We start from the raw sequence: 26,251 nt of genomic DNA, 5'->3' as shown, positions 1-26,251 counted from the left end.
TGAAGTGAACCAGGGCGGGTGTGCGGGGGACAAGCTCTCCACTCTCTTCTCGTCTCAAAATTTTGCCATCATCCCATGCTCATTCTTGGTTTCATGTCCTCCATCTTCGCCTCAAATGGTTCTCTGTTTTCTCTTGGTATATGATTTAAATAATTTGAGGCAAAACCAATCATAAGCTCATAGCTAGCTAACAAATCTTTTACTTTTCTCATGTTTTACTAAATTTGAGAAAGTGGTGTGATTAGTGGTAAAGAAGTTAACTTCTCATCAACTTTCACAAGATCAAAACTAATTATAACTAGCTATCACAACTGCAACTTGTATTTTTTTCATGCTTTGGTAACACTAAGAAAGTGTTGACCAACACGGCTAAGTCTTTGTTCTTGAGAGTGACATTTCAAGCGTGGCTACTCCATAGAGACTTGGTAACATAAAACTCTGTGAGCTTACTCCTTGTTCTTAGGGAGTCACCTCACTCACCTCACTTAAAACCTATGAGATTTGAACACAGATCGCCTGCCTATCGACCTAGGCCCCATCCCACTACGCCACACCTCTTTGGGCCGTGATGGAACCATTTAAAACATGTTTTTGACTCAGTAAATCATATAGATTATATTTATAAAAATTAACTTTTAAAATTAAAAAAGAAATGATGAAACAGACCGTTTATGTTTAGAGGATACACTTGAGGGTAGCCAATATTTATGCGCATGACTGCATTTATCAACAAAAACAAAAACAAATTATGTGACTTTTATGATGAAAAGTGCTCAGGCGACAATCTTTGGATGCCGACACTCGGTTTTAGCGTTTCATGCGAAAATCGAGGAGATTTGCATTTTTGTGCATTTTGTACCCATCTCCGTTCACTGAAGCCCTAGCCTCTTCGCTCCGTTTGAAGCCCTACTTTTCCGGCGGGTGAGACTTCTCCGGCAGAAGCAGCCCTATTCCATCCTCGGCGACGTCCCTCCGGCGCCGGCGACTATCTGGTATTCTCTCTCTCTCATCGGAATAGGATTGTTCGGTTGTCGTTTCTCTCCAGCGACTGTGTACTCTACCCACTCTCTGTTCTCACTCTACCCACTCTCTGTTCTCACTCTTTCTGTGGTCGGAAAACCTCCCTTTTCCGGCCGTGTTGCGGCTAACGCCGGAAAAGGGAGTGTCTCCTGTGAACAGCTGGTCTCTCTCTCTCTCTCTCTCTCTCTCTCTCTAACACTGCAGGGTTTCAGGTAAAGCAGCGGCACCATGCTTTTGGGCGTTACGGGTTGCAGCAGCAGCGTCAGCGTCAGTGGAGGGCATGCGAGCCATCGTTTGTGGCACCTTGATCATACTACTCTGCATAACACACACATTCGCAATCGGCAAGGCCCACAGTTGGTTCCCCTCCCTCTTCGGAACGGTCTCGTATCGGTGAGATCCATGGCCGATACTGGGACCGCGCCGTTAGCAAAGATCTCGGCGTCTGCTCAGCCAAGCACTAGAAATCCAGGTATCCCTTCCCGCACCCTTTTGTTGTTTCTAAAGATTTGATTTTTCTTTTTCCCCTTTGTCTCTCTAATACCATTGTTACTACCCTGTGTTCATTCTTTTCAATATCTGGATGTGTTTCTGGTCTCAAAAGGGCCATACAGCTTGCAATAAGTATTGGTGATTCTTGTTCTTAAAACTGAGAACACCAACAACTGAAACAAAGGTTTTATATAACATTGCACCTTCCTGCAAAGGTGGTCTTTTGGTTGGTAGTTGATGGTAAGCCATAAAATATGTTGTTCTCATGTTCTATTTCTAATTATTTTGAACAACTCAAGGCATTTGATGCCTACTCTGATTGAACAAAGCCTCAATATCATTTTGAACAATGTAGATTAGTAGATTTTTTAATAATAGGTGCTGGCGAAGTGCTTATTTTACAGCTGGGCTTTTATCACTTGTTCCTCTGTTCCTTTCTTTAAAGCTACGATTTGTGTTGAGGTTCTTTTTTGTGAGAACCATCGAACCATGTGAATTTTGTAGCATTACTCACGGAGTCTGTTTTTAGGTGCAAAACAGTAATGCATGATAGAGTAGTGTAGGCACAACTCTAGAAAGCAGGGCAAGGAGGCTTCGTAGGAAACTTAGGGCATGTTTGCATCACCTGTGATTTTGAAACTTTCACAGGTTTATTGTGAATGTGATTCACAATCTCTGAACTTTCATAAGGTGTTGCAAACATGCGAAAATGCACCCTGTTAAAGTGATTCCATCAGTGAATGTTGAAGCCTCAAAACTTGTGAAAGTTTCACACAAGTCTAACCCTGTGTATAATTATCACAAACAATAAATGCTTTTCTGTGAATGTGATAAAGCAGTGACATGACATGGCATGACACATTCTCACATGATAAATTTTTGCACAAGTCAAATTCACAACCTAAAAGCAAACATGAGAAAGTTGTGTATGAGAATGTGAATCATGTGATGGACATTCACAGGGACAAAACTTTCACATCCTTTCCTAGCTGTGCTCAAAACAAACATGCCATTAGTAACAAAAAAATCACATTGATTTTTCTAAAACCATAATATGCCTTATTTATATCACTTCATATCTGCCAATGGGTCAAATGTAGCGTGGACCCAGAAGACCTGGATCCCACTTTGAGGTGCCAATTCCAGGCCCAGGTCTGGAATAAACCTGGCTTAGGCAGGACAAAGGTAGGGAGGTATAAAACTGATCTTCGTTAATTGGGCAAGTTTTTAAAGTAATTTTCAAGCCTTGGTTCTGGTTTGGGAGCACCTAGATGCCTATACCTGAACCAGGACTAGGGGTGGACATCAGGCCTGATTAGGGCCCAACAGGCCCGACCCCGGCCTGACCCATTATAGTGAGGCTTGGGTCAGGCTCAGACTCAGATCGGGCTGGGCCCTTTAAGCCCGACTCAATTAACAGGCCGTGCATTTTTCACATGGGCCCAGCCGAGCCCAAGATCAACCGGGCCTAGGCTTTAAAATGCAGCCAGAGCCCGACCCTAACCGGGCCAGGTGCCCAACAGCCTGCGGGCTACCTGGGCCAGTGTCCAACCCTAACCAGGACTGTTACTACTCAAACCCTATAGGACTGAACCTGATAGCTAATCAGATTTGCTTCTGTGAGTCCTATTCGGTAAGGCCTATTGACAGTCCTACATTACTTGTTTGTTGTTTGGTTAAAGCTGATTACAAATGCTTTCAATCGTTGGAAGGTGTTCTCTATAGCAACAAATTCATCAGCGATTATGTATGGTTTATGAACTTGATATCTTTATGAGTTAACTTATGACAGTAAAATAGTTGATGATTCTTTCATATATATTGGTAGGTAGCAAACAGGCACTTATATCACTGTCAGATAAGCGGGATCTTGTTTTTCTAGGCAATGGACTTCATGACTTGGGGTATGTGTATAAAATTCATTTATTTCTTATTCATCACTCATCAGAATGTTCATATTTCATGCCAAAATGGTTTCGTTTGAATTACTATTTGTTGTTGTACATCATTTGCAATCCTTTGCTTGTTGTAGGCTGATATGTGCTGGGAAACTTGAGTATTTAAGTAGTACTGAAGTCTTAGATGGTTTGAAGCTTCAATATTTTAATAAGTAATAAACTCCCGTTTAACTATAGGTGATCTCGACACACATCAATGTTTCTCTATTCTAAGATGATAATTTCTCAAATTTGCATGCTCAACATCTGCTGAATCTGTCACAGATAAATGACAGGCATAACATAACTTATGGCCTATGTCACATGGGTGCGGGTGCGGGTGCGGGTGCGACACGGGTGCGGTGCAATTTCAAAAATTTTGGACACGGGGACTCGGCTATATATATATAATTTTTTTTAAATATATATATATATAATTCTATATATAACAATAAATTATTAATAAGATTATAAATTTTAAAGCAAAAATAAAAAAGTAATTCTTAACAACACAAACTTACCAAAATATAACACATAAAGAAGCTTGTGAGTGTGATAAACAACAAAACTTACTTATCATAAATCTGCCTCATCGTCTGAATTAGATGGAAGAACGGGATTGAGGTAGTCCATGTTGAGAGTATGCAAATCATGTTCTCCCTCCAAGTCAAAATATTCTGGATTTACATCCCAATATTTGGATGGTCCACAACTGCATCAAAAAATGACTAACTTAGTATCTAACTTCAAACTTTGAATACAAAAGAAAAAAAAGTACCTCTACTCTTCTTTGGTGCGGCGAGAAATTAATTGTAGATTAGAGTGAACATAAACCAAATCCTCTATTCTTTTACTAGTGAGTTTGTTTATTTTAATGTTGTGAATTTGAGCATATGTACTCTAATTTCTTTCACAACACGATGATGTAGCAGGTTGGGATAACTTCATTGCAAGACGTTGTATATTTGGTGTCTCTGATCCATATGTTGCCCACCAATTAAGAGGATCTTCCTCGTCCCTTGCCACGAGTGCTGCTAAAGAATCAAATGTCTTAGTAGAGAACTTTCCAAACTCACTATTTACAACCTTAAACATGTGAGGATCATTAAAAAGTCTTTCCAAACATATCATTCTATTCCTTGATATCTCAGGATTTTCATTTGGAGAAACACGACTAACACCTGCTCTCAACCATTTTTTTGCATAATATTTTGGATTGAGAGAGTGTGCCATGCAATGCAAAAGTATATTGTTTTTATCCCATCTTCTCACTAAAACTAAATGGACATGATTGTAAAATTTTGAATCATCAAGTGCAACATCTTTCTTCTCATGTTTAAAAATGATACTTTGAACTTTTTCAATCATATTGTCCCACATTTCATAAATTCTATGAAGCATGGGTCCATCTCTGTCAACTTCTCTCAACATTTCCCAAATAGGTTCTGTAAATTCAAAAAAATATGTAATTTTATCCCACCAAAAATTATCACAGATGCATTTTTTGATAACTTGAGCCTTAACATCATCTTTAGTACGATAAAAATCTCAATCTTGATCAACCACCATCATTATCAATGCATTCTTGAGTTGCTTAATTCTTTTCATCATAACAATGAGAGAAACAAAATGAGTTTTATCAACTTTCAGTAACTTGAGATCATAATGCCTATTAAATATATAAAGGACATGATGATGGTTTACAACAAAATTTCTAATATTTCGAACATCATGCTCTATTTCCTCAATCCATAAACACATTTCATGTGCATGTGCATCATCTTTTGATGGATTGCATATACTCTTAAGTGTCAAATTTAAACTGTGTGTTGCACAAGGAGTCCAAAAGATATGTGAATATGCATCTTCACTTGTCAAATTCATTCCTGCATTACTGTAAACTGGAGCATTGTCAGTAATGATTTGCACCACACTTTCTTCACTCACTTATTTTATCACTTCGACAAATAATCTCTTTAAATATTCAACATCTTTATACTCCCCAGATGCCTCAACAGTCTTAAAAAAGATTGACCCATTAAGTGACTAAACAATGAAGTTTATCAGTGATCGCCTTTGTATATCAGTCCACCCATCATAAACAATAGACACTCCATGTCGTTTTCATGCATTTTTTTTGGGGTCTCTAACAAGTCTTCAATTCTATTTTTTTCCTATGCAAGAACGATTGTTCTTAGTTTTTCTGAACTAGGAGGCACATAACCACTCAAATCACAATTAGCCAAAAATGTAATCATATCTTTCCAGTATGGACTTCTAGCTACATTAAAAGGAATTGAGCTTGAGTAAAAGAATCGACCAATCTTTTTATCAATTTCTGCTCTTGCCATGTTTTTGAATGACACTTGTATTGTTTTATTGCTTTTCATCTTTCTTTTCTTCAAAAGCTCTTCTTGTACATCACTAGCAATAGGAAAATGTAGATTAATCGAATCGTTTCTCATCTCTGCAATTTTCTTTTTTTCAACTCTCTTGTTCTTTCTTTAATTGTTTTAACACGTCTTTGTCAACCCCCAAACATGCCCTAATTCCTTGACCACGAATATGCAAAAGATGTACTTTCACACCCGTATAAGAAACTGTGAAAGCAATCTTAGATAGATTACAATGAAACTGCACATTCCCACCACCACCACTAGCTTTTATCCCTTTTGTCACAAGCTTCCAAAGTGGTTGAAAAACTTCTAATTCAGGGTTAGAACTTGAAGAACTGTATTGACACTGCCACTAGAACTCGCCATTATATCTGCAAAGTTAAAACTGAAAAGAAAATACGTAAATAAAGTTAATAAACACTTCAAAAAAATAGTAACAGCCATCCCTCTCACTATGTGCCTAACAAAAAATAACAGAGGCGCCTCATGCCGAAAAACTGCTTGTGGTTGCAGTGAGCAACATGTGCCACAATCGCTGCTGCTCTGTGCCGCAGCTGTGCGCATCAAGAAGCGCACACAAGCGCATGCTGCAGTGTGGCCTGCCAAACCGCATGTCCAAACCCTCTGGCAAGATGCACAAGGAACCTTGCAGTTGAGCTGTTAACACCGAGTAGGGACATGATTCCGCTGCGGCAAAGGGAAAGCAAACACAGAGACCCAAAATGCACCAATCGTGCAAACAAACATGTGCAAGCCCTCTGTGCAAGATGCACAAGGAACCTTGCAGTTGAGCTGTTAACACGAGTAGGGACACGATTCCGCTGCAGCAAAGGGAAAACAAACACAGATCTGAGGTAGGGGAGCCTCGTGTTGGAAAACAGATCTGAGGCAGGGGAGCCCCCTACCGAAAAATAAACTGAGGCAGGGGCCTTGCGGAGCCTCCTACAGGAACACATATCTGACGCAGGGGGCAGCCCCCTACCGGAAAATAGATATGAGGTAGGGGAGCCCCCTGCCGAAAATAAACTATGGCAGGGGCCTCCGCCCCCTGACGGAAAACACGAACGAGGCAGGGGGCTCCGCCCCCTGTCGAAAAATAAATCGAGGTAGGGGGCGAAGCCCCCTATTGGAACACATATCCGACACAATGGGCAACCCCCTGCCGGAAAATAGATCTGAGGCAGGGGAGCCCCCTGCCGGAAAATAAATTATGGCAGGGGCCTCCGCCTCTTGCCGAAAAACAAAAACGAGACAGGGGGCGAATCCCCCTATCGAAACACAGATCCGACGCAGGGGGCAGTCCCCTGCCGAAAAACACGAACGAGGCAGTGGGAGCCCCCTGCCGGACGAAGAGGAAGAAGAACAGAAGAGGGAGGCTGGGCATACCTGAGGCTGAGAGGACTGGTGGCTGGGGGAGAGGGTGGTTGGCGTCGCCTGCAGCTACGATCGTCGGGGTCTGGGTCGTCGGTGAGACTGAAGGGGATGAGGACTGCTAGACGACTGGGGGAGAGGGAAGGGTTTGTCGTAAGCCCCTTCCTCTGTCGTAAGCCCCTCTTTAGGGTTCGACCCCGATGCCGATAACATTTTGGATTCGGACCCGACCCGACCCGAGTCCAAAATGAATTTCAAATATGGACTTTTATAGACTCGGTCATGTCAGAAATGTCAACCTGCAAGGGTTAGAGATGAGGTAAAGAGAGAAGAGAGAGAAGAGAGGAGTCGGCGGCAATAAGGTTTTCCCTTTTCTTTTCTTATTTATAAGTGTTATACAGGGTATAACATTACACAAGTAATAAAGTTAAATTACAAACATGCCACCACCCACGCATCCCGAGGTGAATCCTTGGAATGTGGTGCGGGTCGGATCCATGATCCAAACTAACAGCCTCCCTCAAGTTGAGTATGGTCTTTGATCATGCTCAACTTGTCTTTGAGTGCCCAAAACTGATGAGTGGATAATCCCTTGGTAAAGATGTCGGCAACTTGCATATCTGACCGAACATATGCAGGTTCAATTTCTTTTTCTTCCACCTTTTGTCTAACAAAGTGTCGATCGATCTCGATATGCTTCGTGCGACAATGAAGGATGGGATTGAAGGCAATATTAATAGCACTCTGATTATCGCAAAGAAGCATAGAGGACGAGATCAGTTCTTGTAATTCTTGCAGTAGGTGTCTCACCCATGTAACATTGGCTGTTCCTGCTGCCATTGCACGATACTCTGCTTCAGTACTAGATTGCGTCATTGCCTTTTGCTTCTTGCTACTTCATGTTACAATATTATTGCCGATAAGAATGCAATACCCCGAAACTGATCTGCGCTCGTCAGGATCACCAACCCAATCCGCGTCTGTGTAGGTGAATAGTCGATGCCCTGACATATAAGTTGTGTCCTTGGTATACATCAAGCCATCTCCAATCGTACCCTTTAAATACCGAAGGATCCTTTTTACTCCTTTCATATGTACATCTGTAGGAGCATGCATAAACTGTGAAGCCTGATTGACAGAGTATGCTATGTCCGGCCTAGTGAATGTTAAGTATTGTAACATCCCTACAACTCGACGATACAAAGTAGGATCATGATAAGTAATGCCTTCTTTAGCACTTAGCTTATGATTTAGAAGGCAAGGTGTGCTGATTGGTTTACAATTCTCCATCCCTGTAGCAAGTAAAATATCAATGGTGTACTTATGTTGGCTCAATGTAATAGTGTCATGTCGACTATCAACTTCCACACCCAGAAAATATCGCAAGGGACCCAAGTCTTTCATCTTGAATTTAGCCATCAGCATAGACTTAACCCAAGATATGTGATCCTCATCACTCCCGGTAATAATGATGTCATCAACATATATAAGCACCCAAACAATGGCTGAATCACTTTTGAATATGAACAATGAATGGTCTAGACACTTTTAGTGAACCCATGATGCTGGATTTCCGTGGAAAAACTTTCAAACCAAGATCGAGAAGTTTGTTTCAGGCCATAAAGAGAGCGTCGAAGTTTACAAACCCAATTTGATGAATCATGCATGCTATAACCAGGTGGTTGCTCCATGTAAACTTCTTCCTTTAGTTCACCATGCAGAAAAGCATTTTTAACATCAAGTTGACTGAGTGACCATCCATGTTGTAATGCCAATGCAATGATAATCCTGACGGTGCCCAATTTTACTACTGGACTGAACGTTTCATCGTAGTCCTGCCCATACTGCTATGTGAAGCCTCGTGCAACCAAACGAGCCTTATAGCGCTCAACACTACCATCCGGTTTGTGCTTGATCTTGTACACCCATTTGGATCCTACAACATTCTTGTTATCTGGCCTTGGTACAATTTCCCATGTGTTGCATTCATGCAATGCTTCCATTTCCTCATTCATCGCCTTTACCCAGGCACGGGAATAAACAACCTCATGAAAGGAGGAGGGTTCTGTTTCCTTGGACACTCTAGTTAGAAATGTTTGAAAATCCAAAGAGAAATTGTTATAACTTACCCATCGATCTATAGGGTGTCTAATCCGAGTGGAATGTCGTAGAGGAGTCTCATCATTAACTGGATGAACTCTACGAGAATAAACAAGACCAGAAAAACGTGAGGATGTTGTTGTAGGAGGAATGTCTTCCATATGTGGTTCCACATCAAAGGTATAGGGTTCATTGTCTGTTGATAAAGTTGAATCCTCACAAGGCAACAAGTCATATAAAAGTGAGCCATTGAGCCAAGGATCATAACTATCCTGTGTATCTATGGAAGATGAACCCAGAGTGTCAAAGTTTTCATCATCAAAAACAACATTTCTAGATACCCGAATTTTGCCTGTACGAGGATCATAACACCTGTATCCCTTATAGTCATCTGCATACCCAAGAAACTTGTATTGTACAACTCTGTCTTGAAACTTATTTCTCAATGAATGATCAATATGAACATAACATACACAACCAAAAGGATGTAGCTCTTCATATGATGGATGACAATTATAAAAAACAAAATATGGAGAATTATCTTCAAGGATGGTCATGGGCAACCTGTTAATAACGAAAACAGCTGTATGGAAAGCCTCTCTCTAAAGAGAGAAAGGAATACCCACAGTGTGCATCATGCTCAAGGCTGTCTCAACAATATGCCTGTGTTTTCTCTTAGCTACTCCATTTTGTTGAGGGGTATAAGGGCAAGAAATGTTACGTGTAATGCCATGCTCCTTCAAATATTCACTAAAATCATGGGATATGTATTCTCCCCCCCATCACACTGGAAATATACAACATTGGTATTGAATTGGTTTTGGACTAGTGCATGAAACTGTTTGAACAACTTGAAAACTTCATGTTTGTTTTTCATGAAGTAAATCCAACTAAAACGAGTGTAAGAGTCAAGAAAGAGTACATAGTATCGAGATCCAGAAAGAGAGGCAGTGGGCGCAGGACCCCAAACATCTGAGCATATAATCTCAAAAGGCTTTGTTGCTCTTTTATTGATACTATGAAAGGGAAGTACATGACTTTTGCATAAGTGACAACTTGGACATTTTGACTGTAAACTGACTGCGGGTATTAAACCTTTAGCAGACAACTTGTCAAAAAAAACTTGACTACAATGACCCAAACGAAGATGTCATAAGTCTGGCTTATTAAGTTTCAAGACTCTAGATGAAGAACTATGATCTGTAGATCGACTCAAAAATGTTGGGAAGGAAGAAGCTGAAGAAGCCACGACTACGGAAGACGACATGAGATTCTTCAAAGACGTACATGTTCCCGCGCCAGTCACCTTTAGCGAGCGTCTTCTTGGTGTGAAGATCCTTAAGATAAACAGAAGGAGTAAATTCAACGAAAGAATTTGTTTCATCAACTAATTTTGACACAGATAGAATATTCTTTTGAATAGCAGGTGTGAGTAAGACATTTGACAAGGGTAATTGAGATTCAGGCAAAGAAAGGGAGACATTTCCAGTGTGAGAGATGGGGTGGTGAGATCCATCTCCTATGACTATAGTGTCATTTCCAGTGTAAGGAGTCAAGTGAGAAAATTTACCTGCATCAGAAGTAACATGTGCTGCTGCCCCTGAATCAATATACCATATACCTTCATCATTTTGGCGCAAGTTCATCTGATTGAAAGTAGTCATAAGGATATTTTGTACGTCCTGTGGAAGAACCTGTCCCTGAGAGGTGCGTGCAAACTGATGAGTTGCCTTCTGCCCTAGCCTACTATCTGACCTCCCCGTTTTGTTCCGGTTCTGAGGATTGTACCAGCAATTTGCTTTAACATGTCCCCGCTTGTTGCACAGAAAACAAGTAGGAACACGTCCCCCTCGTGGTACACTGCCTGAACCAATACCTCCTCCACCTGGTGTAGGTAGTAATCCTCCTTTGTTCATAGGTGTTCCATTGGAACGAGGAGGAGTAAATAAGACTCCTGTTTGAATAGGCGTATGTGCCATCATCTGACGCGTGTTCCTGATTTAAACTGACCTCATATTGCAAAAGTTTAGATTGAAGATCATCAAAACATGGAAGAACTGAAACAACCTGGAGTGCCGTGCAAAACATGCGATATTCAGGTCCAAGGCTACCTAATACCTGTTGTACCATATCCTTATCTGATACAGGACTTCCAATTGCAACTAACTGATTTGTAATCACTCTGACATCCCCCATGAACTCTGTAATGGATTTGTTTCCTTTTTGCATGGATTGAAATTGCCACTTGAGTTGTAAAGCCCGAGATTCGGAAACCTGAGAAAAGGAATGAGCTAGTCCATTCCACAACTCGGCAGCAGATTGATCATCAGAAATAGTTTGTAAAACACGATCAGAAAGTGTGGAAGTTATGTAAGCAACTAATGTCTGATCCCGTTGTACCCATACATCATAAGCAGGATTGGTGATTCGAAGTTGACTCACCTTCCCATCTTCACCTGTTATTTCTTGCATGATATGTGTAGGTGGGGCGGGTGATCGCCCATCTGGATGCCCATAAAGACCATGACTGCGAATAAAGGGCACAATCTGACGTTTCCAAAGTAAGTAGTTATCATGGGATAACTTGTGGGTCATGAGGTGAGTAAGAAAACTAGGGTTCAACTTGGAATCCATGGGTTATATGAAGAATGAGATGCCAACTGTACCAACAGTGTATTGAGGGAAAAAACAGCAATGCTGTGTGCTGAAAATAATATCAGCACACACGTTACACAAAAGAATAGTGGTGTGCGAGCCAGAAAAATATTGAACAGAAATGTTTTGGGGAGAAAAACAGAGATTCGGCAGACTGAAAACAGAATATTAAGACGTGCGTACCAGAAAATACTGAAAATGAAAAGAATCGAAAGAGAAACTGGAATGACGTGAGAGAGGATTAAGAAAAAGAGGAAAAAAGCAAATCTGATTAAGGAAAAAGGGACAGAAATAAAACATACGTCCTTTAGCAGCACGTGCTGGTCTTTAGAGGCCTTCTAGATGATTGATTTCCGCGCCTGTGCTCTGATACCATGTCAGAAATGTCAACCTGCAAGGGTTAGAGATGAGGTAAAGAGAGAAGAGAGGAGTCGGCGGCAATAGGGTTTTCCTTTTTCTTTTCTTATTTATAAGTGTTATACAGGGTATAACATTACACAAGTAATAAAGTTAAATTACAAACATGCCACCGCCCACGCATCCCAAGGTGGATCCTTGGAATGTGGTGCGGGTCGGATCCATGATCCAAACTAACATGTCAAAGTTGACCGAGTCTATAAAGTGGACGGACTCGACCCAGGTGCGTTGACCGAGTTCAACACTTGTTGATCGAGTCTGCCCTGTGTCCGAAGTCGCACCCGTGTCGGGGCGTATTGACGCGGGTGCGTCAACCCCCTAGCTGAGTCCGTGTGACATAGCTTATGGCATGTTTCTTGCTTTTCTGAAGCTCCATACCAGTGTTGTGAAAAGTGTGCCTCAAGGCGCAAAAAGCCTGCCTCGCCTTACGGCGAGGACCTTTGTGCCTTGAGGCATGCATGTGTAGTGCAAAAGGTCCAAGGCGTCCGCCTCAAGATAAGGCACATGCCTCAAACTGATTGGGTCAAATGGGGTCAAAAGGGGTCTCGTCCCTCTTCTCGCTGGGCTCGTCCCTGCACCACTCCCCTCCGCTCGACGGCGTTGTCGCTGAGCGTCCACGACGAAGGGGAAGCGACAGAGGGGATGGTCTGGAATAGCAAACCGAAGACCTTGTCCACCCTCGCCTTGAAATCGTCGGCCATGGCCGCTCGCTCGGAATGAAAAAAAGGGGGAAGGGGGAAATGATCGGTGGAGCCCTTGCACAAAGATAGCACACAGAGAGAGAAGGGCACCCCCGTCGATGCATTTTTTTTGTTCCCTTCGTTCCTGTTCATTTTGTAATAGGGGGGTGGGAGGTGGAACGAAAATTACATAGAATTATGGACGCAGCGGACGCGTGGAACGTCGTCTGCCGCATCCAACGTTTGTTGAAAATCATTGTTCCCAACGTGATTTTCGTCCGAATCACACTGGGAGCGACACATCAAACGTACCCTAATGGACCAATTACAATCTCAAAAAAGATAAAATACCAAATAGCAAAAGAGGCGTGGCATGAAAGCCTATAAAAGAGAAATCACAAATATAGAAGCCCACTAATGCTTCTAAGAGCATGACCATTAGCAAGGGTAGAGCCTCACCCAAGCTAATTCCAACGGTCATTATTATGACTGTTGGGTGTTGGACTGCCACCCAATAGTCATAATATGACTGTTGGAAAGCAGACTGCCATCCAACAGTCATATTATGACTGTGGAAATGCCTTTTATTAAAAGTCTAAAAACCTAAAAAGAAAACAGAAATTATAGAAATATCCTTGAGGGTATTTGAATACAATTTTAACAGTTCTCTAATGCTTTTCACAAGCATTTGGTGTGTTAATATAAAAGTATTTATTTTTATATTGTTCTTGTCAGATTGTGATATTGTGTGCCTCCTTTGTGAGATTGTATTAGACTCAATAGTGGTTTTTGTGAGTCTGTGATCTCTTGTAGCCCTTAATGGCATTTCAGTGTGATTGTTGTTTACTTCATTTGATGGAGCTCTTGTAGTGGTGAAAATTATCTTGGGTGTGCTCTCTTTGTGGTGGTGGTCTTCAAGCTTGGTTCTTCAACCTCAAGCTTATTTTTTCAACATATGTGAAAGAGAATCCACTTCCATCATCTCCAACAAGTTCAACGAAAGCAACTACTTGATGTGGGCCACCGCAATGGATAACCATATCAAGGGGAAAAAGCTTTAGGGTTTTGTTAGTAGAACCATTAATGAACCCCAACTAAAGCTAACGAGAAGAGAATGAGATCAAATTAAAGTTCTCTCTAAAGAAGAAAAGAAGAGATCTTTGCATGAATATCAAAACAAAATGGAAGATTGGGAGGCCAATAACGCTCAAATACTCTCATGGTTTACATGGAATTCAAGATTGCCACCAACATTATCAGTTCAAAAGGCATGTAATGCATGATTTTTTCTTAAGAGCACATTCATTCAAAAGGATATGGCAAGGCTATATTATCTCCAAGATGAGGTATCTACTACTAAACAAGGGGATAAAAGTCTAAGAGATTTTTATAGTTTCTTATCTCCGATTTGGGATGAGATGGCTATGTTGAAACCAAAATGGGAAGGTTCGGATATTGAGATGAGAAAACAAAAAGTTGAAAGAGAAAATATCTTCTCTTTCCTATATGGTCTTCGATCAGAATTTGAACAAGTTAGGTTCTCTTTACTTCATAGGACCTTGACTTCTTCCATTAGTGATGCTCTTGCTCAAATATGCCAAGAAGAAACTAGACTTGGAATGTACAAATCTAGTGATGAGGTCCTTAGCGTATCAAGACTTGAAAACTTTGTAAAGATTTATAAACCCCTTCATTTTGAGAAAAAAAATCAATGGAGAAGGGTATAATAGCGGTGGATACAATGGGGGAGGATATAAAGGAGGATACAAGGGTGGTAAACTTACTTGCCACTATTGCAAAGAATCGGGGCATATAAGGCCGGATTGTCCTGGACTAAAAAAAGTGGTCGCAGTAAGTAAAGAGTCTTCAATACATGAAGAAAGAAGAAAAGATGACAACTTCAATGATTTGACTATTGCCCAAATTGCGGAGGTTGTTTCACAAATCCTAAAAGCCACTCCCTCTAGATCTGGTGCTGCCATCTCTTCCTCTTCTCCTCTAGGTAAGTCCTCTTGGATTTTGGATTCATATGACAGAATGAGTCATTACTATCTGATTGCACTAAATCATATTTTCATGTGTGTCAACCGCCAATGATACTCCTTTAAAAGTTAAAAGTATAGGAAATTTTTACAAAACTACAAGTGATTCAAATAAGTTCTTTATTCTAAGTGTTAGACTTATTTCAAAACTTGACTTAAACCGTCTTTCAGTTTCTCAAATTTCTGATTATGGGTGCAAGGTCTTCTTCTCATCTAAGCCTTGTTGGGTGCAAAATCTCCAGGGAAGCTGGTTGGCCCAAGCCATAGAAGTGAAAACCTTTACTATATGGACTCTTTATATCTATACAAAAATTCTTGTTGTAATCATGCCCAAAAAATTGATTTAGATCTTTGGCATAAACGATTAGGAATCCAAGTATATCCAAACTTTCTCTCTTTCTATTTTTTGAAAAAAATTGTAAGGAAAAAGAATATGTATGTAAAGATTGTATACTTAGAAAAATGCAAATGTTACCTTTTGGATCTAGAACTTCTTTGACTAATGAAAATTTTGAATTGGTGCATTCGAATGGATGAGGTCCCGCTCTCATTATGTCAAAAGGTGATTACTCATATAATGTTACATTCATAAATGATTTTAGTAGACATGGATTTACTTCTTTAGACTCAAATTTGAAGTTTTTTCATGTTTTAAAGATTTTTACAATCTCGTTAAAAATCAATTTAAAACAAATATTAAAACCTTTCGCTCCGACTCCGGAAGAGAATTTATTTCAAAGGAATTTCAATCCTATCTAAAAACCCATGGTATTTTACACCAAAAATCATGTCCTAGGATTCCTTAACATAATGTAATTGCTGAAAGAAAACATCGTCATATTATTGAAACTACTATAACGCTACTTATTTCAAAGGAAGTTCCAAAGAAGTTTTGTGTCGAAGCCGTTCTCACCGCGGTCTATTTGATAAATAGAATGCCTTAAATTTTAGAAAACAAATCTTCAATTGAAATATTTGTTAACACTACTTTGAATTTGAAAATATTAAGATTTTTTTTATGTAAATGTTTTATGCTTCTTGAAAAATACAACAAACTCTCCCCTAAAGCTATTGAATGCATTTTTATTGGTTATGTTGATAATAAAAAAGGCTATTGATGTTATGATTCAAAAAATGATAAGCTTTATGTATCTAGGAACGTTACTTTTCTTGAAAAAATAAACAGAATTTGATTTTGAAAAACCTAAGAGATTCTGAGTATGCTTTTTTGTTTGACTTATTGCTTAAGTTCAATTATGACAGTAAGAGTGATATAGTTAGTGATAATGTTGAGTAAAAGAATGAACCAAGAGAAGAAAGAGAACCAACTCATAACCTTATCCAATACTTTAGACCTGACAACGGGAAGCATCCATGTGCTTTTGAAAAATATAGTCAACCACACAATGAAGAACTTAGTGTTAGAAGATTTGAGCTAATAACTAGAATTCCAAAGCATGTTTGTTTCATATGAATCATTTTCTTCAAACTATAGGGCATGTCTTCTAGTAATTCCCTCGTATCATGAACCATCCAACTATAGAGAAGCCAAAGATATAAAAGAACGTGTTGAGGCTATGAAAATAGAATTAAATGCATTGTATAAGGCTCATATTTGGGAAGTTCAACATCTACCCAAGGGAAATAAGACAATAGGATGTTGATTATGAGAAAACCTTTGCCTCATTAGTTCGCATGACCACAGTTAGGACTGTAGTTGCAACAACATCTATTAGGAAATGGCATATATATATATGTTAGATGTTAATAATGCTTTCCTAAATGAAAATTTAAATGAAGTTTACATGGATTCTTTTCATGGTCTGACTATTGAAAATTGTATGGTTCCTCATCTTTAAAAGGCTTTATATGAGCTTGAACAAGCTCCTAAAACAATGTATGATCGGTTTAGTGGAACTATGATAAATTTTGGATCTAAATCCTGTTATACTGACACTTCTCTTTTTGTAAGATCTACAGATACTTCACTCGTCATATTGCTCTTGTATGTTGATGATGTGATCATTATTGAAAATGATCTGAAGGAAATTGAAGAAATTAAATTTTTCCTTAAGAAATCTTTTGATATGACTGAGCTTGGTTTTTTGATATATTTTCTAGGTATTAAAGTAATATATTCGCCAAGAGGATACATTTTGTCTCAAATAAAGTTTGCAGCTAATATTGTTGAACGATCGAAAATCACAGACACAAAATATGCTGACACTCCTGAAGTAATAAATGTTAAAATGTGAGCTGAAGATAGAGTCTTATTAGATGATCAAACTCCTTATAGGCAACTTATTGGATCACTAATGTACTTATCTATTACTAGACTGGATATTGTGCATGCAGTATGTACTGTTAGTCAGTTTTAGCATGTGCTTATATCAGTTCACATGAGTGTTGTGTTAAGAATAGTTCGATACATCTAGAAGACTATATCTAAAGGGTTATTTGTATCCTCTTCTTCATCTTTAAATATCATTACTTATATTGATTCTGACTAGAGAGGAGATCCCAACAATGGACACTCAACTACAGGTTTTTGTGTGTTTGTATATGATTCCCTCATTTTTTAGAGATGCAAAAAACAACAGAAAGTGTCTTTGTCTTCTGCAAAAGCTAAATATAGGGTGATGACTACAACAACAACCGAGGTCATATGGATGAGATCATTGCTTTCATATATGGGGTAACTGTGACAAAGCATATTGAGATGGATTGACATTATGTTCGAAAAAAATATTTGAAGGGGACTATTACTTTACCATATGTTCAATCTGAGTTTCAGATTGCAAACTTCTTCACCAAAGCTCTTCCTCTACCAAGATTTTTGTCTTTTCTTAACAAACTTTCAATGATCTCACTGTAAGTTTCAGGGAGAGTGTTAAAATATAGCGTATATTCTTTTATATTTAACTGATATACATGTATCTATACAATATACCTATATCAGGGGTATTTTGGTTATTTAATGACCTGTAATAGAATACTGTCCACTAGGGACTATAGAGTCCTTTTTTATTTTTTACTTTTTTACTTTTTATATTGTATGTCAATATGCTTGTTGGGAGGTTTCATAAATATGATCGTTAGAGGCAGTTCAACCCTCTATTGCATGTAGAGCCTCACTACCTCTTGTTCTCTAATGCTTTTCACAAGCATTTGGTGTGTTAATATAAAAATATTTATTTTTATATTATTCTTGTGAGATTGTGATATTGTGTGCCTCCTTTGTGAGATTGTATTTGACCCAATAGTGGTCTTTGTGAGTTTGTAATCTCTTGTAGCCAATGTTGTGAAAAGCGTTGAGGCGTAGCGCGACGCTCCACCAAAAACCAAAGCGAGGTGTAAAGTGTAAGCCTTAAAATTGTTAATTTTTTTAATAATTTTTTTAACTTAAAAAACTTTAAAAAATATCTAAAAATACAAATAAATATAAGAAATGCTTTATTGATGATCGAAAAATGTGAGATTAACATGTAAAAGTAACATTAATACAAAAAAAAGAACCATACCTATCGGCAGAGTGAGAGAGGGAGAGAGGGAGAGGAAGAGAACAATCTTCTTCTTGTTACTCCTTGTATTGGCACTTGGCAAAAATAAAAAAACAGTGGCTAATACTAAAAAAATAACTAACAAAAAAAAAAAATATTGTCCCTACCAATCAGTAGAGAGGGCCAGAACAACCCTCTTCTTCTTCTTGGCAAAGAGAGAGAGAGAGAAAATAAGGAGGCCCCACCCTAATTAGGGTTGGGGCTTCCTTATTTTTCCCCTAAAATTGAGTCAAATGGGAGATTTGACCCATTAATAACAGGGCCGCACCTCACACGCCTCATAGCGTATGAGGCATACGCCTCAGGTAATTTGTGTTTTTTTTATCACCTCAAGGTGAAATGGGCCTCTCCTTGGGGCGAGGTGCAACTTTTGCGCCTTGAGATGCATTTTTAACAACATTGCTTTTCGAGGCGCACCTTTTGCATCTTGAGGCGTGTTTTTAACAACATTGCTTATAGCCCTTATTGGCATTCCGGTGTGATTGTTATTCACTTCATTTCAATTTTCTATTTTATATTAGTTGTTGCTTCATGAATAAAGCATTTTTTTTATTTGTATTTAGATATTTTAAATTTTTCTTAAAAAAATTAAAAATATATTTTTGAGGCTTACGCTTTACGCCTCGGTTCATTTTTGGTGGAGGGCTTCGCTAAGCCTCAATGTTTTTCACAACATTGCTCCATACCATCCATTTACTCTATTTTAACTGATGAAATATGCAAATTGGGCATGTCTATTTCCTAGTTTCATGTTATGCCGAGTCTTTAGGCATAATTTGTAAGATTTGATTTTTCAAATTAGATTCTTAGGGGGAAAATGGTTGGTGGCAATCATAAACAGGTAACAAAAACAACCCTACAAATAATATGTATAAACTAATTGATTTGTGTATGAGATGGTCTTACCTTGGGACAAAATGGATGCATAAAGGACAAAGAAAGGTTATGGGCTATGTCACAGGGATTCGACCAGCAGGGTGTCGCACCTGCATCGACGCGACACGACGCGGGTGTGGCACCCGGTGCGGTCAAGCCGAACGCACCTATGGTCATAAATGTCCAAATCCGCACCCAAGTTTTTTTAAAGTGCCGCATCGCCGCACCCGCACCTATGTGATATAGGTTATGGGAGAACATATGGAAACAGCACTTTCTTGTGGCATAAAATTCACTCATAACTTTGAATCTTTAACTCTATGATTCACTTATCTTTAATCAAATTGTCCTTTATATTGTGTATTACCCCCTCTTATCACATGGTTTATGTACCTTTTGTAATTGTAGGTATTCAATTGTCTCAACTGGTGGGACAGCTACTGCTCTAAAAGATGCTGGGATATCTGTGATCAATGTAGAAGAAATTACCAATTTCCCAGAAATGGTAATGTGACTATGCTGATTTTTGCCTCCTAAGCTGGCACTGCTTAGTTACGGGAGTTTTCTTGTTTGTACTGCGGTTTCTTGATCTGGTATCAGATTTTCCTATTACACATCTGCACTTCAATATCTGGAGGACTCTCAAAGCCTGTGATCGATTGCAGTATGATACTAGTTAAATTATTTTTTTGGGATGCGTAGGCTATAAAAAAATGATGGAATACATGGAGCAAATTTAAGGTGGAATATTGATAGAGATTCACATACTTAAATAAGTAACAAATAGTCTGATTATAGATCAAACAGATGAGGCAGTAGGATATGAGATATAGATATCTTCATAAGGTTTTCCATTAAAAATAGAAAATAATGAGGAAAAGGTATTGTAGTGTACGAGAGCTGTCTGCATGATCTGGGTTTTATTTCTGCAAAATCTAATGTTATTTATTATAGGGTCATGGATATCAAAACAAGAAGTTTTCTGCTCCAAGAAAACTTGGTACCAGCCAAGTTCTATTAGTGGCATGGTAGATTTCTAGTGGAGGTGGTATGTTATTTATTCAATATTTTATTGTACGTCTGTATCAGGTTCCTAATATGTTATTCTTATAATGCATATGATGTTTAGTACCGTTTGGAATCTTAGTAATCAAATGTGGTACACAGCGCCTAGGCATCCCCCTCTCACCCCAACAAACAACCCTACAGAAAACATAGGAAATTATCCACAAATATAGGAAATTATCCACAAAGATGGTGATACCACTGAAATTGATTGTATGGGGTGGTTGTTTTGTAGCTTAGTAGAAGAGAAGCATTGTAGAGAACAACGCGGGCAAGCAGAGGAAGGGGTATTAGAAGGAGAAGAGTTGTCTTTCAAGGGCAATCAAATTATATTGATACATGGATACAAAATTCATTTCTCTATTATTGGCTTGGAAGATGCAGGAAAAGGATTCAGGAAGCCATTGGTCTAAGGAGGAAAGGAAGAAAATGTAAAAGAGAAGATGGAGGGGAAAGGAGAGGGAGATTATAGAGCAACAGATGAGCATGTAGAAAAATCATGTCAAGATGGAAAATGTTTGGTATTAGATAAGGAATAAATTGAGATGGATGAACAGGGGCAGTTGTTTGTAGACTCAACATTAAACTAAGAAGGCTCTTTATAAGATTATCCTCTTTTTAATTTTTTTGTTATTTTTTATTATTGAAATGGATATTGTCAGCCATCTAACAAGCTGTATGAATAAGTTAAGTCTGTCACAATATGAAAAAGAATGGCAGCATAAAAGTTTGCATCCGCCCAGACCTAAAGTAATTATGCTTGAGACGCTAATCATTTTGCCAAATTACATAATGGAGTCTCTATGTGAGACACTAACTTTAGTCAGGTCCTTCTCCAAGAAATCAATTCTCTGCTTATTTAGATCATTTTTCTCGCTCTATTTCTATTTTTCAATGTGACAAACTTTAAAAGGATAAAGATAAAGTCCCTGGACTTCAGTAAAGCGAGTAAATAAATTATAAGCTTACCAGCACTGGGTTGTCTTGATGATGATCAATGACAGCAAGGCCCTGCCTACTGTGGATTTGGTTACTCTAGACTCTTAGTTGCTTTAATCCCATTCTAGCATCATAAAGACAAAATCCAAATTGGTCTTAGTTGAGACTGACTCAAAAATAAAGAAAAAAAAGGTGGTTGAGGTACAGTATACAACTCTTTGACTGTAAACCAAGAAAAATTGATTCATGGATCAACTGAGTGCCATTTTATGTATCAAATGATCTTTTACAAGGTGTTTTCTTCATAAATCTCATTCTTTATCCCCTCATATCTTGCTGCAAATTAGATTTGTTACCCCTTTATTATTTCTGCTATGTAGGTTCACTTCATGGTAGATTTTCTTGCACTGGGTTATTAAAAATATGTTGCATCTCGGCTTCTGTGTATTCAACATTTTTCTCTAAAATTATTACTTTCAATCTTTATTGCTCATTTTCTTTTTTATGATGGAGAATCTGGCCTGATTATCTGTAATGTGAATTCTTTTCCTTTTATAAAAATTCTGCAGCTTGATGGTCGTGTAAAAACTCTGCATCCCAGCATACATGGAGGCATTCTTGCCAAAAGGGACCAGAATCACCACATGGAAGCTCTATCTAAACATGGAATTGGTGTGTTGCAGTAAAATTTTGCATATGGAATCTGATCTTTTATGTTGTGGCAGTCCTTGATATAAGAAAAATTATACTTATTCTATTGAATCATTTATTTCTGTAAAAACAATTTTATCAGGAACTTTTGATGTGGTGATTGTGAATTTATACCCTTTTTATGAGCGAGTTTCTGCTGGTAGTGGAATCACTTTTGAGGATGGCATTGAGAACATTGATATTGGTGGTCCTGCAATGATTAGAGCTGCTGCAAAGGTATTGGTTTTTCTAAATTGCTGGTTGATTTAGTTATTAAGCTTTTATGTATTAGTCTCTCAGTATGTTGCTTGTGCAGAATCACAAAGATGTTCTTGTTGTTGTTGACTCCAATGATTATCCTGCTTTACTGGAATATCTACGAGAGGGCAGTGGTGGTCAACAATTCCATAGAGAACTTGCATGGAAGGCATTCCAGCATGTTGCTTCCTATGATTCAGCGGTGTCAGAGTGGTTATGGAAGCAAACTGGAGGAGGTAATGGTCATTATTCTAGTACTTTTAGAGGGAACCTTTTAATATTTTTGCTGAATAACTTCTAGTTGTGTTTCCAGATAAATTTCCACCCAACTTAACTGTGCCACTCTCTCTCAAATCCTCACTTAGATATGGTGAGAATCCTCATCAAAAAGCTGCATTTTATGTTGACAAAAGCCTTGCAGAAGTTAATGCTGGTGGCATTGCCAGTGCTATACAAGATCATGGAAAGGTTGGTACTAACTTGTATGTTTGTTGCCACCTGATAAACTATGGATCACAATTTATTTCCTTGCTTGTTTTTGATGTTAGTGGAAAGTTACCGGAAGCTTCTTAGGTAGGTGGGAAGTACGCTTTCCGGAAACTCGTTTCCTCGCTTCCGAAACTTCATGAGAATCTCGATTCTCCCACGCTTCTTCTGTGTTTCCCACATGCGTGGTCTATGCTTCCTATATGCTTTTCTCACGTTTCTTTTCATGTTTTTCATGTATTTCCTCTCACGCTTCTACTCACTCCCCCATGTACTTTCTCCAAATTGATAACCATCATTGTTAGATTTTAACAAAATTTTAAATCTTTTACTGAAAATCATGAAATATAAGAATAATCAAATTTTATTTTAGTTTTTATTTGCTTGTTTGATTCCTATTCAGTTATTATATTGTTGCATTTTTTTATTCCTATTGCGCTTTCAAATTGATACTTCGCTTGCCGCTTCTTATAAATTTTAAAATGCCTTGCTTCCGCTTCCCGTATCGTTTCCCGCTTCCACTTCCTAGTTTGGCAACCTTGGGTTGGTGCTTTCTTACCATTCCTATATGTTTGAAAAGAGGCAAAAGATTGAATTTTGTCACAAAAACTCCAACCATTTTGCATTAGGTTATAGCAGTCATAGATCTTGATGACCAAGGCCGAATGATGCCTGAGATTTACACAATTAATTCATGTGTCATATCTGTATCGCCTCATGATCCTGTGGGTAGCCTTGTTAATAAATTTGTTTAGGTACCTAATAATGGTTATCACAGATTTATTGATGGTTTATTCGTCCTAATGAATTTTTCTCCAGTGGTTCAGCCACATATTGGATGTGAAAATAGTGTTTTCAGCTTGTTCTTAGCTATACCATTTATTTAGATGTATGCTTTTCTGGAGAGAACAATAGCGCAACTTTTTGAAATTAAATTATTTATCATGGGAACTTGTGATTTCATTGTTTGGAGCACGTGGTTATTATGTGCTCGTTCAGAGATGGGTATATGTATTATTGATATCTATTTGTTGGTTGCAGGAAATGTCTTATAATAACTATCTAGATGCAGATGCAGCATGGAACTGTGTCTGTGAATTCAAGGGTCCGACTTGTGTGGTTGTCAAGCACACAAATCCATGTGGAGTAGCATCACGTTCTGATATACTAGAAGCATACAGACTGGCAGTAAGAGCAGATCCGGTCAGCGCATTTGGTGGCATAGTGGCTTTCAATGTAGAAGTTGATGAGGTGACTTACATGAAGACTTTGCATATTATCGTGGCCTGGGATTAACCACTTGTATTTTTGTGCACGGATGCAGGCTCTTGCAAGAGAAATCCGAGAATTCAGAAGTCCAACAGATGGTGAAACACGAATGTTCTATGAGATTGTGGTCGCACCCAAGTATTCAGAAAGGGGACTCGAGATTCTCAAGGGCAAATCGAAAAATCTTAGGATCCTCCAGGCAAACAAGAACGAGAAAGGAAAACTCTCCTTAAGGCAAGTTGGTGGAGGATGGTTAGCTCAGGATTCCGATGATTTAACCCCAGAAGAGATCGAGTTTAAAGTAATGTCTGAGAAACTTCCTGAAGAAGGTGTGCTTCGCGATGCAGAGTTTGCATGGCTTTGTGTCAAGCATGTCAAAAGCAACGCCATTGTGATTGCAAAGGTTAGCTAGAAAACTGCTATAAAGAGTTGCACTAAAATCATGATAGCTTGAAACAATCTGCAGAACAAGGTTACGACACGAACAAGTTTGCATCTGATGTAAAATTTCTTGTTTAATTCAAGGATAACCGTATGTTGGGGATGGGGAGCGGGCAACCGAATAGGCTGGAGAGCTTGAGGATAGCTATGAAGAAGGCAGGAGAAGATGTCAAGGGTGCTGCTCTGGCAAGCGATGCATTTTTCCCATTTGGTAAGCAAAATCTGATGCCAACTGCATGTATCCCACTGTTTGTTCCTGTTTTCTAATTTTCTGCTGGACAACAGCTTGGAATGATGCTGTCGAAGAAGCATGCAAGAGTGGCATTGGAATCATTGCTGAACCTGGTGGTAGCGTCAAAGATCAGGACGCTATTGATTGCTGTAACAAATATGGTGTCTCCCTTCTCTTTACCAATGTTCGTCATTTCAGGCACTAAAAAGGGTGGCCAACTTCAGCTTTTCTTATTGCATTGTGGAGAAATCTCACTCATAAAGGAAATTTGTCAGAAAGGCATGCTATACCCAGAGTGCCAGGATGTAGGTGAATATTATAGCCGAGCTGTTTATCCTATTTTCAGCGATCTACTCTCTGGAACACTATATATATGTTTGAGCAATTTTGTTGAATGGCATGCTACCCATGTGTGCGTGTGCGTGTGCGTGTGAGTGTGTGTGTGAGAGAGAGAGAGAGAGAGAGAGAGAGAGAGAGAGAGACCTGATCTTCGGCTGGGGATGTCAATGAGCTGGATGGTATCCAACATCTGACTTGAGTTTGAACCCAATTAGCTCGATTTGGTAACCAAATCAGTAATAGGATCTGGGCTTGGTGCTGAATGTTGCATCCCAACTAAATCTGAATTGGAATACATGAAAATGTTGGATTTTAACCTATGGGATGCAGATTCCGTTTGAGCTTGTCCCATCTGACTTCAAATCCGGTCAGACTCGGTATTGCCTAGATCCGACCTGAGTCCAGCCAATACAGTGATAAAAATGGATCAAGCTTCTGGCAAATACTTCATTGGTATTCTTGAAAATGTGTCTGGATTTTTATCCAAATCCAACTTAAATATTATAAAGAAACCGTGGATTTATGTGAGTAGGATATAAGCTTCTTCGGTTCTACGGGATTCATCCAAAGAAGTCATTTTTTTATACAGCGGCACTGCTGATGACCGTCCATCTCAACATTTCTCAAGATGGACAACCATCTCGAGAAATGCCAGGATGGGTGGCTGTCAAGCAGATCACTGCCCCACCATGCAGTGGCCCTGCATATAATGGTGAAACCTATTCCATTGCATATGGAAAATCTTGCCAACCAGATTTCTTATGGTGAGAACCGAAATATCATGTCTTTTCATGTTGCCAGTTGAACAAGATTTAAGTTGTACTAAAAATCCAGATTCAGATTCTGATTCAGTTTGGAAACATGAAGTTTTTATCATATGGGTTTTAACGCTTTCTTATGTCACTGAAACAGTGCAATCTCTCTCTCTCTCTCTCTCTCTCTCTCTTGTATCTGTTTCATGATCGACCACTGAGATACTACGGGCT

General features: G+C 39.0%; 1 protein-coding gene across 1 annotated transcript; it reads left to right on the top strand.

Annotated features, from left to right (window-relative positions):
• Positions 1 to 690: 690 nt before the first annotated feature.
• LOC149844660 (uncharacterized) lies at positions 691 to 25,326 on the top strand. Its single transcript, XM_089995023.1, has 12 exons — positions 691 to 992; positions 1,233 to 1,492; positions 3,341 to 3,416; positions 19,955 to 20,051; positions 22,120 to 22,222; positions 22,344 to 22,477; positions 22,557 to 22,734; positions 22,812 to 22,966; positions 24,026 to 24,235; positions 24,309 to 24,656; positions 24,779 to 24,905; positions 24,980 to 25,326. The coding sequence occupies exons 2-12, from the start codon at positions 1,249 to 1,251 to the stop codon at positions 25,129 to 25,131; spliced, it is 1,824 nt and encodes a 607-aa protein (XP_089851149.1). The 5' UTR covers positions 691 to 992; positions 1,233 to 1,248; the 3' UTR covers positions 25,132 to 25,326.
• The last annotated feature ends 925 nt before the right edge of the window (positions 25,327 to 26,251 follow it).

Source organism: Nuphar pumila, chromosome 2 (assembly GCF_984573655.1).
Source record: "Nuphar pumila chromosome 2, dmNupPumi1.hap1.1, whole genome shotgun sequence".
NCBI lineage: Eukaryota > Viridiplantae > Streptophyta > Magnoliopsida > Nymphaeales > Nymphaeaceae > Nuphar > Nuphar pumila.
Note: the sequence above shows the minus strand (reverse complement) of the source record. Positions and strands in the feature narration are given on the sequence as shown.

Bases quoted from the DNA above. Each gene is read 5' to 3' on its own strand.
- LOC149844660 (XM_089995023.1), top strand. From the start codon at position 1,249: ATGCTTTTGGGCGTTACGGGTTGCAGCAGCAGCGTCAGCGTCAGTGGA. The intron at 22,223-22,343 runs GTGTGTTGCAGT...CAATTTTATCAG, and splicing joins TCTATCTAAACATGGAATTG to GAACTTTTGATGTGGTGATT. The intron at 22,478-22,556 runs GTATTGGTTTTT...TTGCTTGTGCAG, and splicing joins TGATTAGAGCTGCTGCAAAG to AATCACAAAGATGTTCTTGT.